Below are 18,014 nucleotides of genomic sequence, written 5' to 3' on the forward strand. Positions count from 1 at the left end.
TGATACATAGAGAAGGTCGGTAAGGTTAGCCGGTGTTTTCAGAACAGTATACTGGCGAACCACTACCTAGTAGGAAGGAACATAACAGCGTTGGGAATGGATGGGTCCAGTATCGATGTAAGTGGAAGGAAGGAACGGAGTGTTCGGATTCCTTTCCCGGTTTGGCGAGATGTAAGAAACTCCCGGGTCTGCTGCTCTTGCTCCTTCCCTCTCGGTGCTTGCCTGAGTCTGCAAAAGTTGGCCGGAACATGAATTCCCTACTGTACCCCAAATGCCGTCATAGGACTTGAACGCCATGCTCATCTTGTCACTGCAGGCATGCCGTTGGGTTCTGCTGTCATCCGTTCGATGAGATTGCACAAAGTTGCGAGCGTCTTACTTCGCTCTCATATGTACCGCTTCCTGAACTCCCAGCTCGTCCTTCATATTTTGATTCCAGGTGCCGGCTCGGATGAAGCCTAGGTGACGTACTACTAGACGAGTTGTCGCCAGACTCTGTTGCCAAAGTAATGGCCACCAAGACTCTCGAGTGAGTATGGCAGGGAAACGGTCAACAGGAGTGTGTAGCAATCCATCATATTTCTGCCGTACCTGGTACCCGTACCTGCTACCACCCAGATAGATAATCCCCCAACTATCAGGCCGCGCTCTCCAAGCCGCCATTACACGCTCCAACTGTCCAGTAGTAACGCAGCCAAAGGCAAACATAGCTCAACCAAGCATAACGTGACATGCCCATAGACTCGGACCGAGCGAAGTCAAAAAAGAATCTTCAACACCCTACAACAAACAAAGCTGCAGACGGTCCCCCGCCCGTCACCAAGTGAATTAGTACTCTCAGTACTAGTATCCGCCATCCATCATGTCATTCAGAATATCCCGCAAAACCGGCTTCCCCTTGAGCATGGCGCGCTCCCCGATCCTAGCGGCCTTCTTCGGCTGCTTCTGGCCCGCGGGGCGGTTCTCTTCCCCCCCGATCACACCGCTCGCAGCCTCGGTTGTGGCTGCCGCTGCCGCTGCCGCTGCCGCTGCCGCCTTCCTTGCTCCCTTAGTCGTACGGTCCACCCCTTTCCCAGCAGGGTCGACAGCAGGAAGAGCAGCAGCACCAGCCACCGCGCCACCAACAACACCAACACTGCCCTGTGTCCCCACCACCACCGCTCCGCTGGCGACAGCAGCATCTTCCCAAAAATGCGCGTCCAACGCCCCGGGGGGGAGGTCATAGACCCAGTCACGCTCCTCCATAAGCCTCACAAACCTAGCCAGCATCTCGCCCTCGCCACACCCGCCCAGCGTCGCCCGGCTGCCGACGACGAGCAACTTGGTCTTGGCCCGCGTGAAGGCGACATTGATACGGCGCCAGTCCTTCAGCAGCTCGCCGATCGCACAGTTCTCGTTGTTCCGCACCAGGCTAAGGATGACAACCGCCTTGTCGCGGCCCTGGAACCGGTCCGCGGTGTGCATCTCCACCACCCCGCCATCCCTGTCGCCCTTCCTGAGGAGCGAATGCCGGAGCAGCGCCAGCTGCGAGCGGTAGTGCGTGACCACGCCGACCTCTCGCGCGGGCACGCCGACGGCCAGCAGGGCGTCGACCAGCTGCGCCACGACGCGCGCCTCGCACGGGTTGACGATGCGGTTGCCCTTGGCCTGCTCGCGCGCGTGCGGGAGGAGGCCGTCCGTGTTGACGAAGCGCACGCGCGCCTCGGGCGCGAGCAGGTCGGCGAGCCAGCAGGCGCTCCGGCGCGGGCTCGGGCAGAAGGAGGCCTGGCGGGATGGACTCAGGCTGTGGCTGGAACCGGGGCCGGATTGCTGCCGTTGTCGTTGTTGTTGTTGCGACGAGAGAAACGAGGTGGCGCTGAAGTGGCGGGCGCGGAGCGCGTCCATGTCCGGGATGTGCAGCTCGGCGAAGCGCAGGGCCTCGGTGCCGCATTTGAGGCGGCCGTTGTAGATGAGCGTGTTGGAGAGGGTCATGATGTCCTCGCACATGCGGTACTGGTGTTCGAGGTTGACGACGGACTGCGGGTGCGTGTCGGAGAGCAGCTTGAACAGGGACACGTCGAGGCCGCCGAGCCGGGCTTCTTCGTTCTGCACGAGCGGAGGCAGCTGGTTGTGGTCGCCCACGAGAACGAACGTGCGCGCCATCCGGATCGGCCCCAGGCAGATGGGCAGCGTGATCTGCGAAGCCTCGTCTACGATGCAGTAGTCGAAGGTCCGCTCGTTGAAGATCGGGTGGTTGATGCCCAGGCAGGTGGTCGCCACGACCGGCGTGTCGTGCCATGCTCGGCGGATCTCCTCGAACGAGCCCATCGGCTGGCCGGCCAGCGTGGCAAAGTCCTGGACCTCCGGGTGCACCTTGGCGGGGGCTCCCAGCCGCAGGATGGGGATATTGTCGTGCTTGAGCTTGAGCAGGATGTTGTCGACGGCAGTATGCGTGTACGACGTCAGCAGAAGGGTCTTGCCCTGCCCGATGAGCGCCCGGATGATGTGGGCGATCGTGGTGGTCTTGCCCGTGCCGGGCATCCCGAGCACCAGGGCGTAGTCCCTTGCGCTCATGACCTTCTCCACGGCGGCCTTCTGGTCAACGTTCAGGCTGTCCTTGCCCGCAATGGTGTACTGCGTCGGCGTAGTCTTGAACCTCGGCGGGACAAGGTCGACAACGAGCCGCCGGATCTCGGCCGAACCAAAGGGGCCGTCGGCCATGGTCTGCACGAGGTTGCTCCGCACCGTGGCCATGCCGTTGCTGAACTCGTCCTTGTCCAGCCGGTAGCGGATCGGCGCCTCCTTGATCTTCCCCTGGCTCTGCTCTGGCTTTGCTCCCTCGGGCGCCACCTCCATGATGCTCGCAAACACCTGGTTGTCCACGGCGTCAAACCCCGGCTGCCGAATGCGGGCGTTGTGGAGGCGTCGGTCCACGGCGACACTGATCTGCTGCTTCCTGACGGCCGTCACGTATCCGAGCGCAAGTGCAAAGTGGCCCTGCTCGTCAGAGACAACAATGGGTTCTCCTACGGTGAGCTGCGAATCTACGAACGAAAAGCCGGGCGCTGGGTTTTCCTTAACGAACGTGTAGGAAAACCGGTTGATCTTGGCCTGGTGCTTGTCTTCATGCGCCGACCCTTCCTGGATGATGACGTTTGCAAAGCAGCGGCCCAGCTTCTCGCGCTCGGTGCTGACCATGGTCCAGAGCTCGCGGCGCAGCTTCTGGCTCTCCTTTTCTTCCTTGGTGAGGAGATCCTCCCACTTCAGGAAGAACTCCTTGTGAGTCGGAGTCAGGTGCTTGACCAGCTCGTCGAATTTCTCGTTCAGCCCGCTCGTCTCGCCGTTGCCGTCGTCGGCGAGCCTATGGTAGGTAAAACACGACGCTTGTGCGTAGCACTTGCCGCAGGCGTTCTTGCTCCTCTTCATGGGCGGAAGCTGAACGCTCCGTTCTCGGATGTAGCAGGCCAGGACATTCCGCTGCATGATCATGTGGCGAAGCTCGTGCCGTATCGCGGGGATGCGCAGCGTCTGCGAGGTCTCCATGTAATACAGGATGCCGTAGGCGATCTCAATGTCGTATCGGTCCGAGAGAAGGAGGTTGTACAGCACCGTCTGCGCCTGGTGGTTCGCGGTGGCATTCTTTCCCGTCTTGACCTCGAAGGGCACCGTCAGCGTCTTGGATGCCTTCCCGTCTCGCATCGTCACCTGCACCGTAGCGTCGATGTTTCCCTTGAGGCCGTACATGGGCGACCAGACGTGCTCCTCTACATCGAGCAGCTTGCTGACACACATGTTGACCCGCTCGCCGTTCTTGCCCTGGACGAAGGCATTTGGCTTTGGGTTTGCCGCGACAAAGGCTTCGGCCCAAGACCTTAGCTCCGTCATTTTGGACAGCAGATGGGAGCGGGCGTCCTCCAAGCTGACCTTGATGACGTAGAGGTCTTCCAGATGCTTTGGCAGGATCTTGTTAATAACAGACCCCAGAAAGCCCAGATCCCAGCTATTCGCCATCAAGGCCTCCTGGAAGACCTCATGCAGGATGTTGCCGTAGACCAAAGCAGGCGTTGCCTCGCTGGTGGCCTTGACTCGGTCCTGAAGAACAGCGCGACGCATACAGGTAAAGGAGTCGGCTACAACAGTGGACGAGACTAGCTGGTCAGGGTGCAGGATGAGGGTATTGTGGTTGTTGTCAATAACGCATCTTCCGGAAGGCTCAAATTCGCCGATAATATGCACGTATGCCTTGGTGCTCGCTTGTGTGTCGTACCAGTCACCCCTGAGATGGACCATTCTCGTAGTCTTGGTTCTCTCCGCTTCCACGAGCAATATCTGGGCAGTTGTGAGCAGAGCGCATGACACAAGAGCACAATTTGCGAGTAAGCCTTACTTTTTCGGGCTGTTCCCGGCCGCGTTCATCGGTATAAGAGCTGTCAAGCACGTTCGTAATCAGATACCGCTGGATTGCCCTGGGCTTCTGGCTGGGCTATCCAATGCCTTTAGTATTCCGTAAACCCCTATCGTTGTTGGCTACGCTGCTGTACGTACATTGGAGGGGGAGGGGCAGGAGGCGGCCTGTGCTGCTGCGCGTTCGACGGCATCAAAGTCAATATCGTCGTCAAAGTCATCACCGTACGCGTCATCATCATCATCGTCATATCCTTTTCCTCCGCAGGCCTTGGCCGACCTATCGTGCCGTTGCCCCTGGGAGGGATCCTGGGTATTCTTCTGGGACATGTGCCTTGCCTCCACCTCGGCGACCAAGTCTTCGGCCCCGTCAAAGAAGTCATCATCCAGATCGCCAAACTCGTCGTCGACAGGCTTTGGGGCAGCCGGTGAGAGTTTTCGATGATCACCGAGGGTAAGAGCTTGTTGGTCCGGTCCTTCGGAGGAGACAACCAGAGTAGGATCGTCTCTTTGCTCAAGGATGCTCGCATCAAGCTCCAACAATTTGTCGTCGTCAAAGTCGTCATCTCCGTAATCAGAGAAGGCCTTATCGGCTAAAGGGACTTTAGCGACGTCTCCCTCCGGTTCCAGTCGCGTCGACTTCTTGGCTAACGGCGAACTGCCGGACTGTCGCGGCGAAGGTGACCGTCTGACGGGGCCCGGACCGAGTGGCGAGTTTCTCTGGCCCTGCGGGCGCGGCCGGGGCGAGGGTGACTTCGGCTGGGCTGACTTCGACTTCCTGATTCCTTCGGTGACCGTCTCCAACAAGGCCGAAACCATGGATAACTTCGAGTCTGGCTGCGACTTCCCCGCAACCGGATCCGCCGCCTCCGACTCGGTCCGCTCAAGTTTCCGCCGCTTGGGCCAGTGAGAACCGCAGCTGATAGCTTTCCTCAACGGTCTTGCGCTGCCCGATCCGCCGCCCTCTTTGGGACGAGGCGAGGACGAGACCATGAGCTGTGCAAGCAGGGGGTTCGTCAGGCCGGAGGGGCTAGTACACGAGCCGGGAACAGAGAAGCGGTCCCATAGTTCGAGGGCTGGGTCGGCGTTGGGCGTCCTCAGGACTTCGGCCAGCTTCTTGACGTCGACGGCGGGCGTGGTGTGCTTCGAAGCAGGGGACGACACGGGTGACGAGCTCCTTGCGCGTTTGCGGCCCTTTCGTGAGAGCAGCGGGGACATGGCAACGGGCTGGTTGGCATCGTGGTCGTTGCGCCAAAGGACGCGTTCATTCGGGGATTGATTCTCGTCCTCCGTCGGGGCTCCAGGCTTTCCCAGCAGGTCCTGCCATGTGGAGCGACTGGCTGGTGTCACAGCGCTGCCGACCTTGGCTGGCTGCGGAGGTGCTGTGTGCTTCGAGTTCGTGTCCTCGGCGTCTGTTCGGGGAGCGGGAAGCTCGAACTGGTACGCGAGCAGCTTGTTCTTCGTCTTTTCGGAGACAGGGAGTGGGCGAGGGGGGACGGTGGTCTGGGGAGCCGGGCCACTCTTCGATCTCTGCCATTGCGGTCGCCGGCGCTGCCATCATAGTTCTTAGCGCCCATATCCAAAACATCTCACCGCGAGACTATATCGGTAACTTACCCCGGGAGCCGCGCTCTGTTCAGAGAAGGACTTGTAGAGAGGCATTGCGCCTTCAGATCGCGCCTGACGCTATGCATGTACTGCAAAGTAAGTGCACGCACATGTATACACGGGCTAATGCCGTGGGATCGAGTACAGCAGTGTGCACTGGTGACAGTCCGGACGAGAACAAGGCAGCATACTGCAAGACAATGTCGCTCGTCTGCCCCTGCACTTGGGGAAGCGGGGGTGTGCTTCTTCTAATTGACAAGTCCCGTCGCGTTAAGATGCCGGGACGCGTCGTGGAGCGCGTCACGAATGCCAAGTAGAAACAGTAGCCCACCTTCCTCTGGACAAACTAAGCTGTACAGGCCTCGCGATTACCCGATAACTAAGGCAGGTGCGACTAACCTCTCTTCTCTTTATTGCTTTCTTTTCTTTCTTTCCTACCTTGCTCTTCTTCTTAGCTTGGCTTCCTTATCTCTTTTTCCTTTTTCCTTTTTCTTTTTCCCTTTCTGTTTCTTTTCGAAGTGATTGTACTTGTTGACTTCTTCATCTTTCGAACCATCATTTGGGGTGCGGCCTTTCTGACATGGGAGAGCCCCAGGAGTTGGGTGTGAGGGGAGCACTGACCGATAAGATAACAACTTGGTAGGGGTCTGTGGGAACTTGGAAGCTGGGGTGCCAATCCCCTGTTCCACCAATTCATTTGATAGAACTGCAGCCAGAACTGCGGATGAAAGCCTCAGTCCCTGATATGCGCCGCCGCCTCGAGTTTCCAAGTTGATCTGAGCTTGCACAACTTCTCCCGAGCAATTGATACGGCTCGGGCCACCAAGCATCGGCTTTCCACAGGGAATACGGCGGCGTCAATCACCTTGAGGTTTGGCATCGCAAATGGATGAGTATCCCGCCGGCAGCTTGGATCACAATGTGCCCCTCCTGCTCACGCTGGGGACAAGGACAGGCAGTGGCTACGATGCCGGGCTGGGCGCCAGTCTTAAAGAACAGGCCGTCCTCATTCGATCTGACCTCGCGCCCCTCGATTCGGACCAGGCGCATGCGCTCTTGCGCTACATCCGAGACCGCGATGCATCCGAGTTGCCCTGTAACGGGCGAGATGCCTCTGGGAGGAAATACCGGTTTCGAGTCAAAACCGCTGAAAGAGTGGGTGCTTCGATGCTTAGGTAGCTTGCTACCGTAGATATCTGTATCTGATCCGGCGCCGCCTCCTTAGTCATTGCTGCTCCCGCCGCGCCGTGCCCGTCTGCCGGAAGGCATCGAAGCTCCCTCGCCATCCGCGACCCCGGCCCCCGTGCTGCACTCTCCGTACTCGCCCCTGAGTCCCATATCCCCGCTGTACCCAGACGGCCTGATCGACACGCAATGGATTCGCAAACATCAGGAGCTCGTCCCAAGTGTCCTTCTCTGCTTCTATGCGCTAGTCTCCGACCCCACGCTTGCCAAGCTCTGTGACAACCAGATCAAGACAGATATAAACACCATCAGGGCCTTGTTAAGCCAGTCCGGTTATAAGACGCGACTGGCGGTGGTGCTCCTGAGCGACCATGTCTCCTCGGCTGCCTCCTTCGACGGCGTCCAAGAGCGGTTGGAAACCATCCGCCGGGGATCAGGGCTGGACTCCAAAGCGCTGTTCCTCGTGCCATTCACTGATTCCCAAGAGGAGCTCGAGCGTGTGGCTGAGAATATGCTCACCACACTCTACACCGTGTCGATTGAGTACTACCGGGATCTCGGAAGGCATTCTCGCAAGAAAAGGGGTCGAGGGACTGTACCTCAACCGACGGTGCCGCCAACCTCGGGCACCTCGCAGACACTCTCGCTGGCCGGGTGGAATGTCCGCTACGATTTCAAATCGGCTATGTTTGCCGAATACCGCCTGGAGATGGACGTTGCTCTGCGCTCGTATGAACAAGCCTACGAGAACCTTCTGAGCTCCGAGGTGATGGAGTTGATTCCCAGCTGGAGTCCGCGGTGGAACGAAGCCAGGTTTCTAGCAGATGTCGTTTCTGTGCGCTGTCTCCGATGTTTGTTTTGGAACGGCCAGCACAGCGCAGCCGCTCGTCGATGGCAGTTTCACCGGGAAAGGATCGCGGACCTTGTCGAACGGCAAGGCAGGGGCACCAAGAACTACGGCTGGGAAGCGTGGGAGGCCCGCTGGGCGGTCGTCATGGCCGATCTCATCGACAAGACCGACATACCAGAGCTCGCGCCGACCACGCTCCGGCTCTACCTTCCGCCAGAGAAGAGTATCATGGGAGAGCGGCTGCAGCCTTGGGAGCTGCTCCACCACACGGGCTACTGGCACCGTATGGCGGCGAAGCACTTGCAAGCGCGGAAGGCCTTCGCTCGCGCCATCCCAGAGGACGATCGGAGATCGCCGAGCACCTCGCCGGCCTCCCACGTCGCAAAGTCTGCCTTCGCATACGACACGTACATGTGCCCTGACCCCCACGAAGAATACCCGCTGGGCCGTGCAGGCGTAGACCATAGCCAAATGATCGTTGACCGCTTGATCCGGGCACGCGCCGAGTTCCTCAAGCGGCGCCAGGCACGCTTTGCGGCCGAGGTGACGCTGGAATGTGCCAGAGAGCTTGCCGTTGCGAAGGACTGGCAGAACATCGTGCAGCTGTTGCGCCCGATCCGGAAGGACATGCCGTTCAGGGCTGAGGGCTGGGTTCCAATAGCCGAGGAGCTGAACTGGGCCCTCCGGACCGCGGCTGCAGAAGCTGGAGACGCCGAGTTGGTGCTCCTGGCTGACTGGGAGCTGCTCTCTCGAGGTATGTCGCCTTCGTGGCTAAGCCAGCCGCCTCTGTCTGGACAGCATTAACCACTCGTAGACTTCACAAAGCGGCCAGGCTGGCATTACGACATTACGAAATCGCTGGAAGACGTCCCTCTCAAGTCCAAGCCCAGCGTATCGATCCAGGATGGCCAACTTATTTCCTTCGTGTCCGCGTCCTTCCTCTTCAAGAACGAAGAGGGTAAGGCGGGGCAAAGCGTCCGCAGCCAACTGTGCATCAAGTCCAACGCACACCAAGGATCAGCGCCTGTTGTTCTGCAGAGCGTCTATGTCAGCTTCAGCGGCAGCCTGGATGGTGTTGTGTTGCGGCACCGGGAAAATGAGCAAGCATCACAACATACACATAGCAAAGCGACAGTTACCACGGTTCCCCTGGCCAAGCATATTGGTAGCGATGCACAACCCGAGTCATCTACGCCGGACGAAGCCAACAATGGCGTCACCCTCCTTGGGTCTGCCGACTTGACCCTGCGCCCGGGTCAGACTCTCGTCTTCAACATGGAAATACCCCTACGAGAGCCTGGTGAGACACGGGCGGATTCGCTCACCTTAAACGTCGAGTCCGAGGCATTCACCTTGCGGCAGTCGCTAAAATTCCAGGAGAGGAGTAACTCCAGCATCTGGTGTATTTCCGGATCTGCGATGAAATCCCTCCCTCACCCGCATCCCCTTGCCGTCCATGTCTTGCCTAGGCCTCCCAAAATGGAGATCAGGTGTCCAATATGGAGGGAGCAGTACTACACGGATGAGCCAATCACTCTCAGGTTCGAGGCTGAGAACGGCGAAGACGTTGAGGCTCTTGCCAGATTAGATGTGCTCCTGTTCGGGGAAAAACCACCAGCCTTTGCCGTAGAGATCCCGGGTCACGAGGACCAAGTATCTTCCAGTGCCCGCAGCGAAGAAGCCAGACTGTCAGGAGTCCCGATGGGCACCATTGCGAGCTCCAATACCATGGCCGTCTGCCTCCGCCTACCTCCAATCGAGCGCTCCAGTCGGTTCGACCTGACGCTCAAAGTCACCTATTTCCTTCCCACCAACCCAGGCACACCCATCTCCCAAAGGGCCGCGTTCCAGCTCAACATCGTCAGCCCCTTCGAAGCGAACTACGGCCTCCTCCCTCGCGTGCACCCCGACCCCTGGCCCAGCCTCTTCGACCCGGAAGGCGTCCCGCTCCCAGACACCGGCAACGGGGACGACGACAACCACGCCCCCGCGCCTCCGAAAGGCATCTCGCAAGCATGGTGTCTCGTCACACGCTACGCCTCCTTCGCCTCGGAACCGCTTCGCGTAACCGATGTCGATATCACCATCCAACAAGCAACCCCGACCATCCGTTGCTCCTCCACCAAACGCACCGGCGTCCTCCCCGCCTCCGGCACAGGCCGCCTCGTCCACCCGAAAACCATCGAAGAAGCCGCCTTCGACCTGGTCGCCCAGAAAGCCACCGTCGACGACCGCAGCCCCGCCCCGCTCGACATCTCCCTAATCATCAAGTGGACCCGCCCGGACGCGGACCCGGTCTCGGTTAACACCACCACCCTCCCCATCCCAAGGTTTACCCTGTTTGGCACGGAGCCGCGCGTGCTGGCCAGTGTGTCCCATCATCGAGGCAGTCAGAATATGACGATGATGACGATGATCACGCTGACAGTGACGATTGAGAACGCGTCGAGCCATTTCCTAACCTTTGGGCTGTCCATGGAACCGAGCGAGCAGTTTGCATTTTCCGGGCCGAAGCAGACGAGTTTGAATCTGCTCCCCGTGTCCAGGAGGAGTGTGGCGTACCGGCTGCTGCCACTTGCTGTAACCCACCAGGTGAGAGACGAAAGTTTGGGTGGGGAGAAAGGGCAAGATGAGGCGGAGAGAGCGGAGGAAGAAGAAGGTGGGATGTGGATCAGGCCTGCGTTGGTCGTCAGGGATAAGTACTTCCAGAAGGTGTTGAGGGTGATTCCGGCGTCGGAGGGCCTGAGGGCTGGGAAGGAAGGGTTGGAGGTGTGGGTGCCGACGCTGGGACTTGGGTTGGGGGCTGCGGAAGGGGGGGAAGAGTGATGAGGGATGAGTTGTTGGTTTCCAGGTTGTTGGGTTGGCGTTCAAGTGCCCGATGACTAGATCTAGGGGCGACGCTCGCAATAACGCAAATAAACAAAACACCGGACCGATGTTTAGTTTATATTTACGTTACCAAGCCATGTTTGATTCATCTTTGGCCTATGTCTACTGTTTACATGGTAATATGCCAGGTTTTGGTAACTTACTATGTAGCTAGACCGTGGAATGAATGCATTTATCTGATGCATGGCTATACACAAGAGGAGTCCCAAGGCTGAACTTTTCAATTGAGGGTATGTATATGAATCTTCAAAGGCCCGTCATTACATTTACAGACATGATAATTGAATTCATCCCATTACACTAAGTGGCTGCGTTCTCCGTAGACTGTGAACGGCACTTGAAGATAAAGAGATGGGATGAAACCACCAGGGGGTTCCGAACCCCCAGCTGCCACTGACCTGCCCCTGGGTTGATCCTGCCGTGAGACTCTGGTCCAGCTTCCGCCTGGGGACAAGCGACAGAATCGGTCGACATTGTCGGAAGGCACAGCCGCCTAAACTCTCAGGACATCGACGCTGCCGGCTTTCTTCCCTGCCACACGCAGCCCGCAAACTCCACCTAGTCAATGCTTGTTCTTTCTTGCCTGTTCCAGTGGAAGTTGGAACCAGCCATTGTTCTTTTCAAACACCCGACCCAAGCTGACAAACGGCTTCTACTCCGGGGTCCAACCTTCTGTCAAGCATTTGAGTAGCAGTGTACTTGTACTTGTACCTCTCACTCCCGGAAGAATCACCAGACGCGAACGTCCTCGTCTTCACCGACGTCTTCCTTTTCTGCGACCAGCTGACCAACCTGGCCTCGGCCCAGGACGACGCAATCCGGAGGGTGTGGTGGCGCTGCCTACGGGGGAAAGTACACGTCTGGTACCGGGACGAGCTCGACGCCGACGAGCGCAAGCGCCTGCAGACAACGACGGCCACCGTCGCTTCCATCTGCGAGCGGCTGAGGGGCAGGTTCAGGGTGTCCTACTTCCTCGCCCTCCGCAGGCTGAAGCAGGCCAGCTTCACGCTCGACGACCTCGCCGCCGGCAGGGACCTCGTCGCCTTCCTGCGCTCGGTCATGCGCTACGACAGGGCCCTCGATATGAGTCGCCACCTCCAGCTCGTCGCCGCCTATGAAGCGCTCGATCGCAGGATCCAGCTCGTGCTCAAGAGCCTCCCGTCGGAGGCGACAGACGTGGATGCCTTCCTCGCCGAAGTCTCGCGCCGCCAGGACGAGCTTCGGCGGCTGGCTAGATGGCATAAGGGCCATAGGCCGCGGCCAAAGTGGAAAGGGTACTAGTCAACGATCTGCAAAGCACGCTAGGGCTAGACTACCTGTCCTGCATCAAATCTCTAAGTGAGGACCAGGCCGTTCTGTCCAGCACTTCACGGTGGTATAACGAAGACAGTGTCGAGACACCCCCTGTATCTCAGTGGTGTCATCGATAGGAATTGATGTGGCAAGTGCCTATGGTTGATTATTGGGAAAAGGGAGAAGCGTTGAGTCATGGTGATACGAGGTCATGATGGTTGATGTTCCATTCTGTCGCTGTCACACCATGGAGACACCCCCTTCCTATAGAGTATAGACCCATATATATGTTGTTTCAGCCTTTCAGTTTACTGTGTACGTCTCGGAGCGTGATACTGTCACGCGCGAGCTTACTAACAGTTACACTGGCACTCTGCCAATGTTCATTCAACTACTAGTATGATGCTTGTGGCGAGAAGCAGACAGGCAACACCAACCGTGATACAGTCATAGACTTGCTTTGATCTACCTACTGTTTGGGGACGGCCGGTAGTCTCCGAGATAGGTACCCAGATCAAAGTATGTAGGCACCTTAGGCTGGAAAGTGAGCTAAAAAGGGGGGGGGGGGGGGGGGGGCAGGTGGGGTGCTCAACTCCTTCGTATATGGCTACCTCACGGAGGATGGTTCAGTTAGTAATAGAGTTGCTTGCCCTCAGAGAGGCATGACTTTGAACAACTATAAATCTGTAGCTACTGGTTCAGCACACAGTTGATTTCCTGCCTTGGTAAATAAGCTTCCCGTTGGTTGAATGAACGGTAAAAAGAGTAGTAGCAGTGAGGAGCAAAAATATACAACCCAGGGGATTCCCCAGTCGTCACCGACCTGAGCTGATCCTGCGCTTCCTGGTTTCTCTAGAGGAGAGCGGACGGGATCCCAAATTCTTCAGGAGCTGTGGTCGTATGTGATGGCAGCATGGTTGGAAAGGGAATCATATACTACCTAGGTGCTGAGTGTGGTCAGCGTCGGCTGGGCAAGGGGAAATGACCGTGGTTGTGGAGCGGCAAGTGAAGAGTTATTATTATGCCGAAAGAGCGTCGGCAAGGCGACACTCTTTCGTTTTACAGAAGCTTATCTCAAGGGAAGGGGGGACAGGACAGAATCGAGAGATAGTTATCATTCGAGCTCGTATGCTGGGGGGTCTGTCTTGGTGCTAATGAACAGGCTGGGAGGTTTGTAACGTGCAGTGTCTTCCTCGGTCTCAGGGGTTAGCTAAGTCACTCCCCTCGAACACATTCACAAGGGACGGGCTTTTAAAAGTTCTCCATTGATGATGACACTACTACTAGTACAATAATGATAACGCTGAGCTTGGACAGATACACCTCAGTTCTTACCGCTCGATAACCTAATGAGGAACGACACTGAACAAAGACATCCAGCCCATGCATCGTTCAATACAACAAAGTGCTCCAATACCCATATCTTCGACCGTATCATCTATTCATAGCCGATTTATTCGTCTGTGATACTGGAAACCCTGGAGGATCAAAGGATTGTCTGTCTTCGGCGTTCGCTGTAGCAGCACGAATCAAAACAAGAGAACCAAGAACAACAAAATCATCGACCCAACAACGCGTTGGTCCCCAGTTGTCTATCAGCACCCACCAACTGTCGTTTAGTTCTCAACCACCTTCACGGGCTCGACCTCCTGGTGCTCGTCATCCTTCTTGATCTGCTCCGACACCAGCGTCTCCCCGGCCATGTTGGTCGCAAGCGACTTGGTCTCTTGCTTCTCGGACTCGGCTTCAGCTTCAGGTTCAGCCTTGGCCTCAGCCTTAGCCTCCGTCGCCTGCTCCTTCTCCGTCTCCGCCTCAGCCGGAGCTGGAGCCGGAGCCGTGACGTCCTCCTTCTTCTCCCCCTCCTCAGCCGGGAAGGCGCCTGGAACGCTGCTAGCTTCTGCCACGCCAGCCCCTTTCTCCTCACCGTTCTTCTTGTCCTCCGCCACCTCTTCAGACTTCTCAGCAGGCTGGGCCTCGCTCACCCCACCAGCATGCACAGAAACAGTCCCTTCATCGGGATCAATCTCAAAGAAAGTGACCGCGGACGAGAACGCAAAGGTCACCACCTCCCTCTTCTCCGTCTTCTCCTCCTCCGCCTTCGGCGCAGATGAAGAGGAAGCAGGAGCCCTCCTCTGCGGGCCCCTCGCCCTCCCCTTGCGCACATCGCTGAGCGGCGCCTTCTCCTTCTCTTCCTTCTCCTCCTCCTCCGCCGGCTCCTCCTTCTTAGTAGAAGGGGGCGCCTGCGGGCCCAGCTGCAGCCGGCGGTTGAGGTCGTTCATGAACCCGCCCGCCAGCGCGGCAATCTTGGATCCCATGGGACGGGCGGGCACGGCCGGCTTCTGCTTGGGGGGCGGCGCAGCGGCCTCGGCGGGCTCGAGGCCGCCCGATGTGGGACCGGCCTTGGCCGGTCGGGCGGGGATCTGCGGTTTCGGCCGCTCCGGGATGGCGGGTTTGTCGTCGACCGATGCCTGTCTCGGTTTGGGACGGTCGGGGATGGAGGGTTTCGCCCCAGCGGCCGGCTCGGAGGACGGCTTGGCTGCTTGGGTCGGACGCTCGGAGGGAAGTTCGGGCGGCTTGATATTATCCGCTGGCGAGGGCACTTCTTCCTCTTGCTGCGGTGTGGACACCGTGGTCTGCAGGTTGAGGCTGTCGGGCACGTCTTCCCAAACGTCGCGGCTTGGGAACCGTTGCTGCATGCCAGGACGACGGGGCGCAGCTTCGGGCGTAAGGTGCTTCTGGTGCTGCGCCCACAGGGGCTTCTGTGTCTTGGCTGCTGCGGGGAGCAGCGGGAGGAAGCCGTTGGTCTTCTGGCCGCGGGCTTCCCGCTCGGCAAGCTCCTCCTGGTGCCGGGCGAAGGCCTGAGCCGGGGTTTCGCCCTCTCTCGGCGGAGGGACGGTTGACGGCACCGGCTTTTCCTGCTCGTCGAAGAGCTCTGGGGTGGACACCTCGGCCGTGTAGAAGACACTGCTCGGCGCATCTTCCCAAATGTCAGCGCTGGGGAAGCGGTGCGGGTGGTTGTGGTGGTTCTTCTTGGGCTTCGCCTCCTCCGCGGGCTTCTTCGGCTCCTGCTTCTCGTCGTCCTTGAAGAGCGGCTCGTATTCCTCCACGTCTTCCAGAGGCGTAGACCGCAGCTCAAACGAGGTCTCCTTGTACAAGCTGGTGGGCCTGCTTGTCGGGCGACTGGAGGGCTCTTCCACGCCGTGCACCGGAGGTTCGACAGCAGGCTGGTGGTCGTAGCCCGAAGGGTCCTTGGCAATTTCGTCCTCGGCCAGGATGGGAGCCTTGTATGGGCGCTCCACCTCTTCGGCGTTTACCGATTCTGTGTCGCTAAACATTACAGATCTCGGACGGCCGGGTTCGTCGACGTGGATAGGCGTCGTCTTGAGTTCCGGAGAGGTATTATCAGGGGACGCTATCCGAGAGGCCGTCTCCTCCAGGGCCTGCCAACCGACCTGGTCACTGGGGGTTGCGGCATAGTTCTTGACACCTACAAAGCGCCGGGTTAGCTACCAATAGTGTCAGGTCTGGCTGTCTCAGCCGAACTGACCAAGTCCAGAGCCGCGGCTCGCCGTCTCCTTGACGATCTTGTCGAGGTCATCTCTGCTCATGGAGAAATCATTGGGCCGGTCATAATGGTGCGGCACATGCTCCTTCTTCAGTAGGTCTGGGTGCTTCTCGTAATAAGCCTTCTCGAGCTTGTCCTGCGGCGCAACGCCGTGGCCATGCAACCCGTAGCTACCGGGCGGCAGGTTTCCACGAGATGATGTCCTACGCTTATGGTGTTTGCCTGCCCCACCCTCGGCAGCGGGCGCTGGCGATGGGGCCTGGACGTCACCGGCATACTTCAGCATCGGCACCTGCTGACCAATCTGGGGGATGCCGTGCTCGTCGTCATGGTGGCTCGAGGCCGCAGAGAGCTGGCTGGTCGTACTAGCTTTCTTCTTAAGGCTGCGGTTGGACGGCAGGGCGGGAGTCGAGTCCTCGACGCTGCTAGGTCGTCCGATGCCGAATGAGGCAGCACGCTCGCTGTCGGTGCGAGTCACGGCCATAACGCGCTGCTTCGCGCTCTCGGCGGGCAAGGACGGCTTGGGAGCGTGGAGCTTGAGGTCCTCAGGGACGGTGCGCGTCTGTTCGGGATCGGCGCTCCCCTCATTGGACGAGCTCAGCTCCTCGGCCAGGCCGGCATATTCCTTGCCCTCCTCCCCCAGCGAGGGCAGATCAACCGAGGTAGAGCGCGGGATCGGGTCGCTGTTGTTGCTCAAATAGCTAGGCTGTGACTTGCCAGGCTTGAGGAAAGCGGTGTCGTTCAGTGGCGAGGGAGCGAAGCGGTCAGGGTTGGGGCTGACAGAGCGCTGGAAGCGCCGGTTGGGGCGAGGAGGAACCATTGGACCTGATGTCGATGTCTTTTCTTGGCCCCTCGAGGGCCTAGGAGGTATGGCCGGGGGTTTGGCCGTTGCAGCGGACATGGCGGGCGAGAGTCGGCTAACTTTGGGATGTATAGGCCACTGGAGGACTGCTGTTGCTGTTTGTAATGCAGCCCGGTGACAGAAGTAAGGAATGAAGGACGGTCCGAGTTGGTGGCTGGCCTTTTCGCGAAGTTTCGAAAAGGTTGTCTAGAATAATGCGACTTGAATATCAGTTAGCCACTGCACAACAATCCCGGCGAGCACAAAGAGCAGCAATATAATCGCGCTTTGAGCGGCAAAACACCCCACGGTTCCTTAGCAACCAGGGGGACTGAGGTTGAGAAACTTGCTGCAACGGTTGTGTCTGCGCAATAAGTGCCCCGGTGCAATAAGTGCAACAGCTCGATTCGCGGCTGATAACGAAGCGATTGGCAGCCCCCCCAAGGTATGAGCCACGATACGATCAATAATAGGATGTAGAAAAGAGCGCAAAGAAAGACAAATCGCCAGCTAATGCAATTACATGATACTTCGAGGCTGCAAACACAATTCGGTGGCTATCGTGGGGGGAGCTCTCGCATCACTCTCCGGCAGCTTTGCAACCACTGTTGCTCCCGCTCAGGCCGAGGTTGAGAACATAACCGATACAGCGAGCAACGTGGGGCAACGACACGCCAGCCAGCAAACGGCAAGAAACCACTTGGTTTTCAAGGTTTGGTGGCTGGCGCTTTGGTGTTTGGGTTCATCTGCAGGGGAAAGGCGATGGAGGGGCAGACTTACAAGTTCGAGAGCTCTAAAGAGCTTGGAACAACTGTCCGGTGCTTGGGAGGTCTGTATGTCCAGGCAATCCAGGATGAGCAACGCTCAAGAGACGCTGGAGGTCAATCGAGTCCAGGAACAAAAGAGTCGTGGGATTGTTGGCTATTAGGGTGGTCTGGAAGCTTATGATGAAACTGGGCCACGATGCAGGGAGGCGGGAGCGCTGACCACCTCACTTATAAGGTACCTGACCTATCGGGGATTCGTCATTTGCTCGCTCAACCGGTACGTACCGTGTACCTTGGACCGCCGTCGTGTCCGTGCTACGATTCCTCATTGTTCTATTGTGCCGTGTTCAACAGCCAAACAGGGATTCTCGTAACCCTTGGGGCTAGAACGCCATCAGCAGGCCAAGCGGGTGATCCAGTGACTCTTCGCGCATCGCGAAAGGAAGATGTGGAATCCACTGGACGGGCGATGCAAAAGCCCAAATGCTGGGTGTACCTGGCAACGGTGGGTCACCCGGTACTTCCAAGTACTGGTTCGTACATCCCTTAAAAGAGGGGCGCGGTTCAATGGAGAACAAGTCGTCATTCCAGCGTAGTTTTTGCTGCAGACAGCCGTGAATTCTCAAGGGAGCG

The 18,014-nt window shown here is 58.3% G+C and overlaps 3 protein-coding genes across 3 annotated transcripts; 1 reads left to right on the forward strand and 2 right to left on the reverse strand.

The window, feature by feature from the left end:
* Window positions 1–462: 462 nt before the first annotated feature.
* B0T15DRAFT_420441 (DNA replication factor Dna2-domain-containing protein) lies at window positions 463–6,365 on the reverse strand. The gene is made up of 5 exons (XM_062865540.1): window positions 6,001–6,365; window positions 4,525–5,934; window positions 4,367–4,462; window positions 2,557–4,308; window positions 463–1,917 (listed from the first exon to the last, which is right to left on the reverse strand). Exons 1-5 carry the CDS (start codon window positions 6,043–6,045, stop codon window positions 844–846), a joined length of 4,377 nt encoding a protein of 1,458 aa, XP_062719078.1. The 5' UTR covers window positions 6,046–6,365; the 3' UTR covers window positions 463–843.
* A 20-nt stretch (window positions 6,366–6,385) lies between these two features.
* B0T15DRAFT_568940 (Gryzun, putative trafficking through golgi-domain-containing protein) lies at window positions 6,386–10,852 on the forward strand (the record flags this gene model as incomplete). The annotated part of the gene is made up of 3 exons (XM_062870788.1): window positions 6,386–7,146; window positions 7,217–8,780; window positions 8,841–10,852. Exons 1-3 carry the CDS (start codon window positions 6,877–6,879, stop codon window positions 10,850–10,852), a joined length of 3,846 nt encoding a protein of 1,281 aa, XP_062719079.1. The 5' UTR covers window positions 6,386–6,876.
* Window positions 10,853–13,452: 2,600 nt separating this feature from the next.
* On the reverse strand, window positions 13,453–16,674 carry B0T15DRAFT_560272 (altered inheritance of mitochondria protein 21; the record flags this gene model as incomplete). The annotated part of the gene is made up of 2 exons (XM_062870526.1): window positions 13,453–15,695; window positions 15,756–16,674. The coding sequence occupies 2 exons, from the start codon at window positions 16,672–16,674 to the stop codon at window positions 13,825–13,827; spliced, it is 2,790 nt and encodes a 929-aa protein (XP_062719080.1). The 3' UTR covers window positions 13,453–13,824.
* Window positions 16,675–18,014: the final 1,340 nt, after the last annotated feature.

The sequence above is a fragment of the Chaetomium strumarium genome (genome assembly GCF_033439665.1).
Source record: "Chaetomium strumarium strain CBS 333.67 chromosome Unknown B0T15scaffold_6, whole genome shotgun sequence".
Lineage (NCBI taxonomy): Eukaryota > Fungi > Ascomycota > Sordariomycetes > Sordariales > Chaetomiaceae > Chaetomium > Chaetomium strumarium.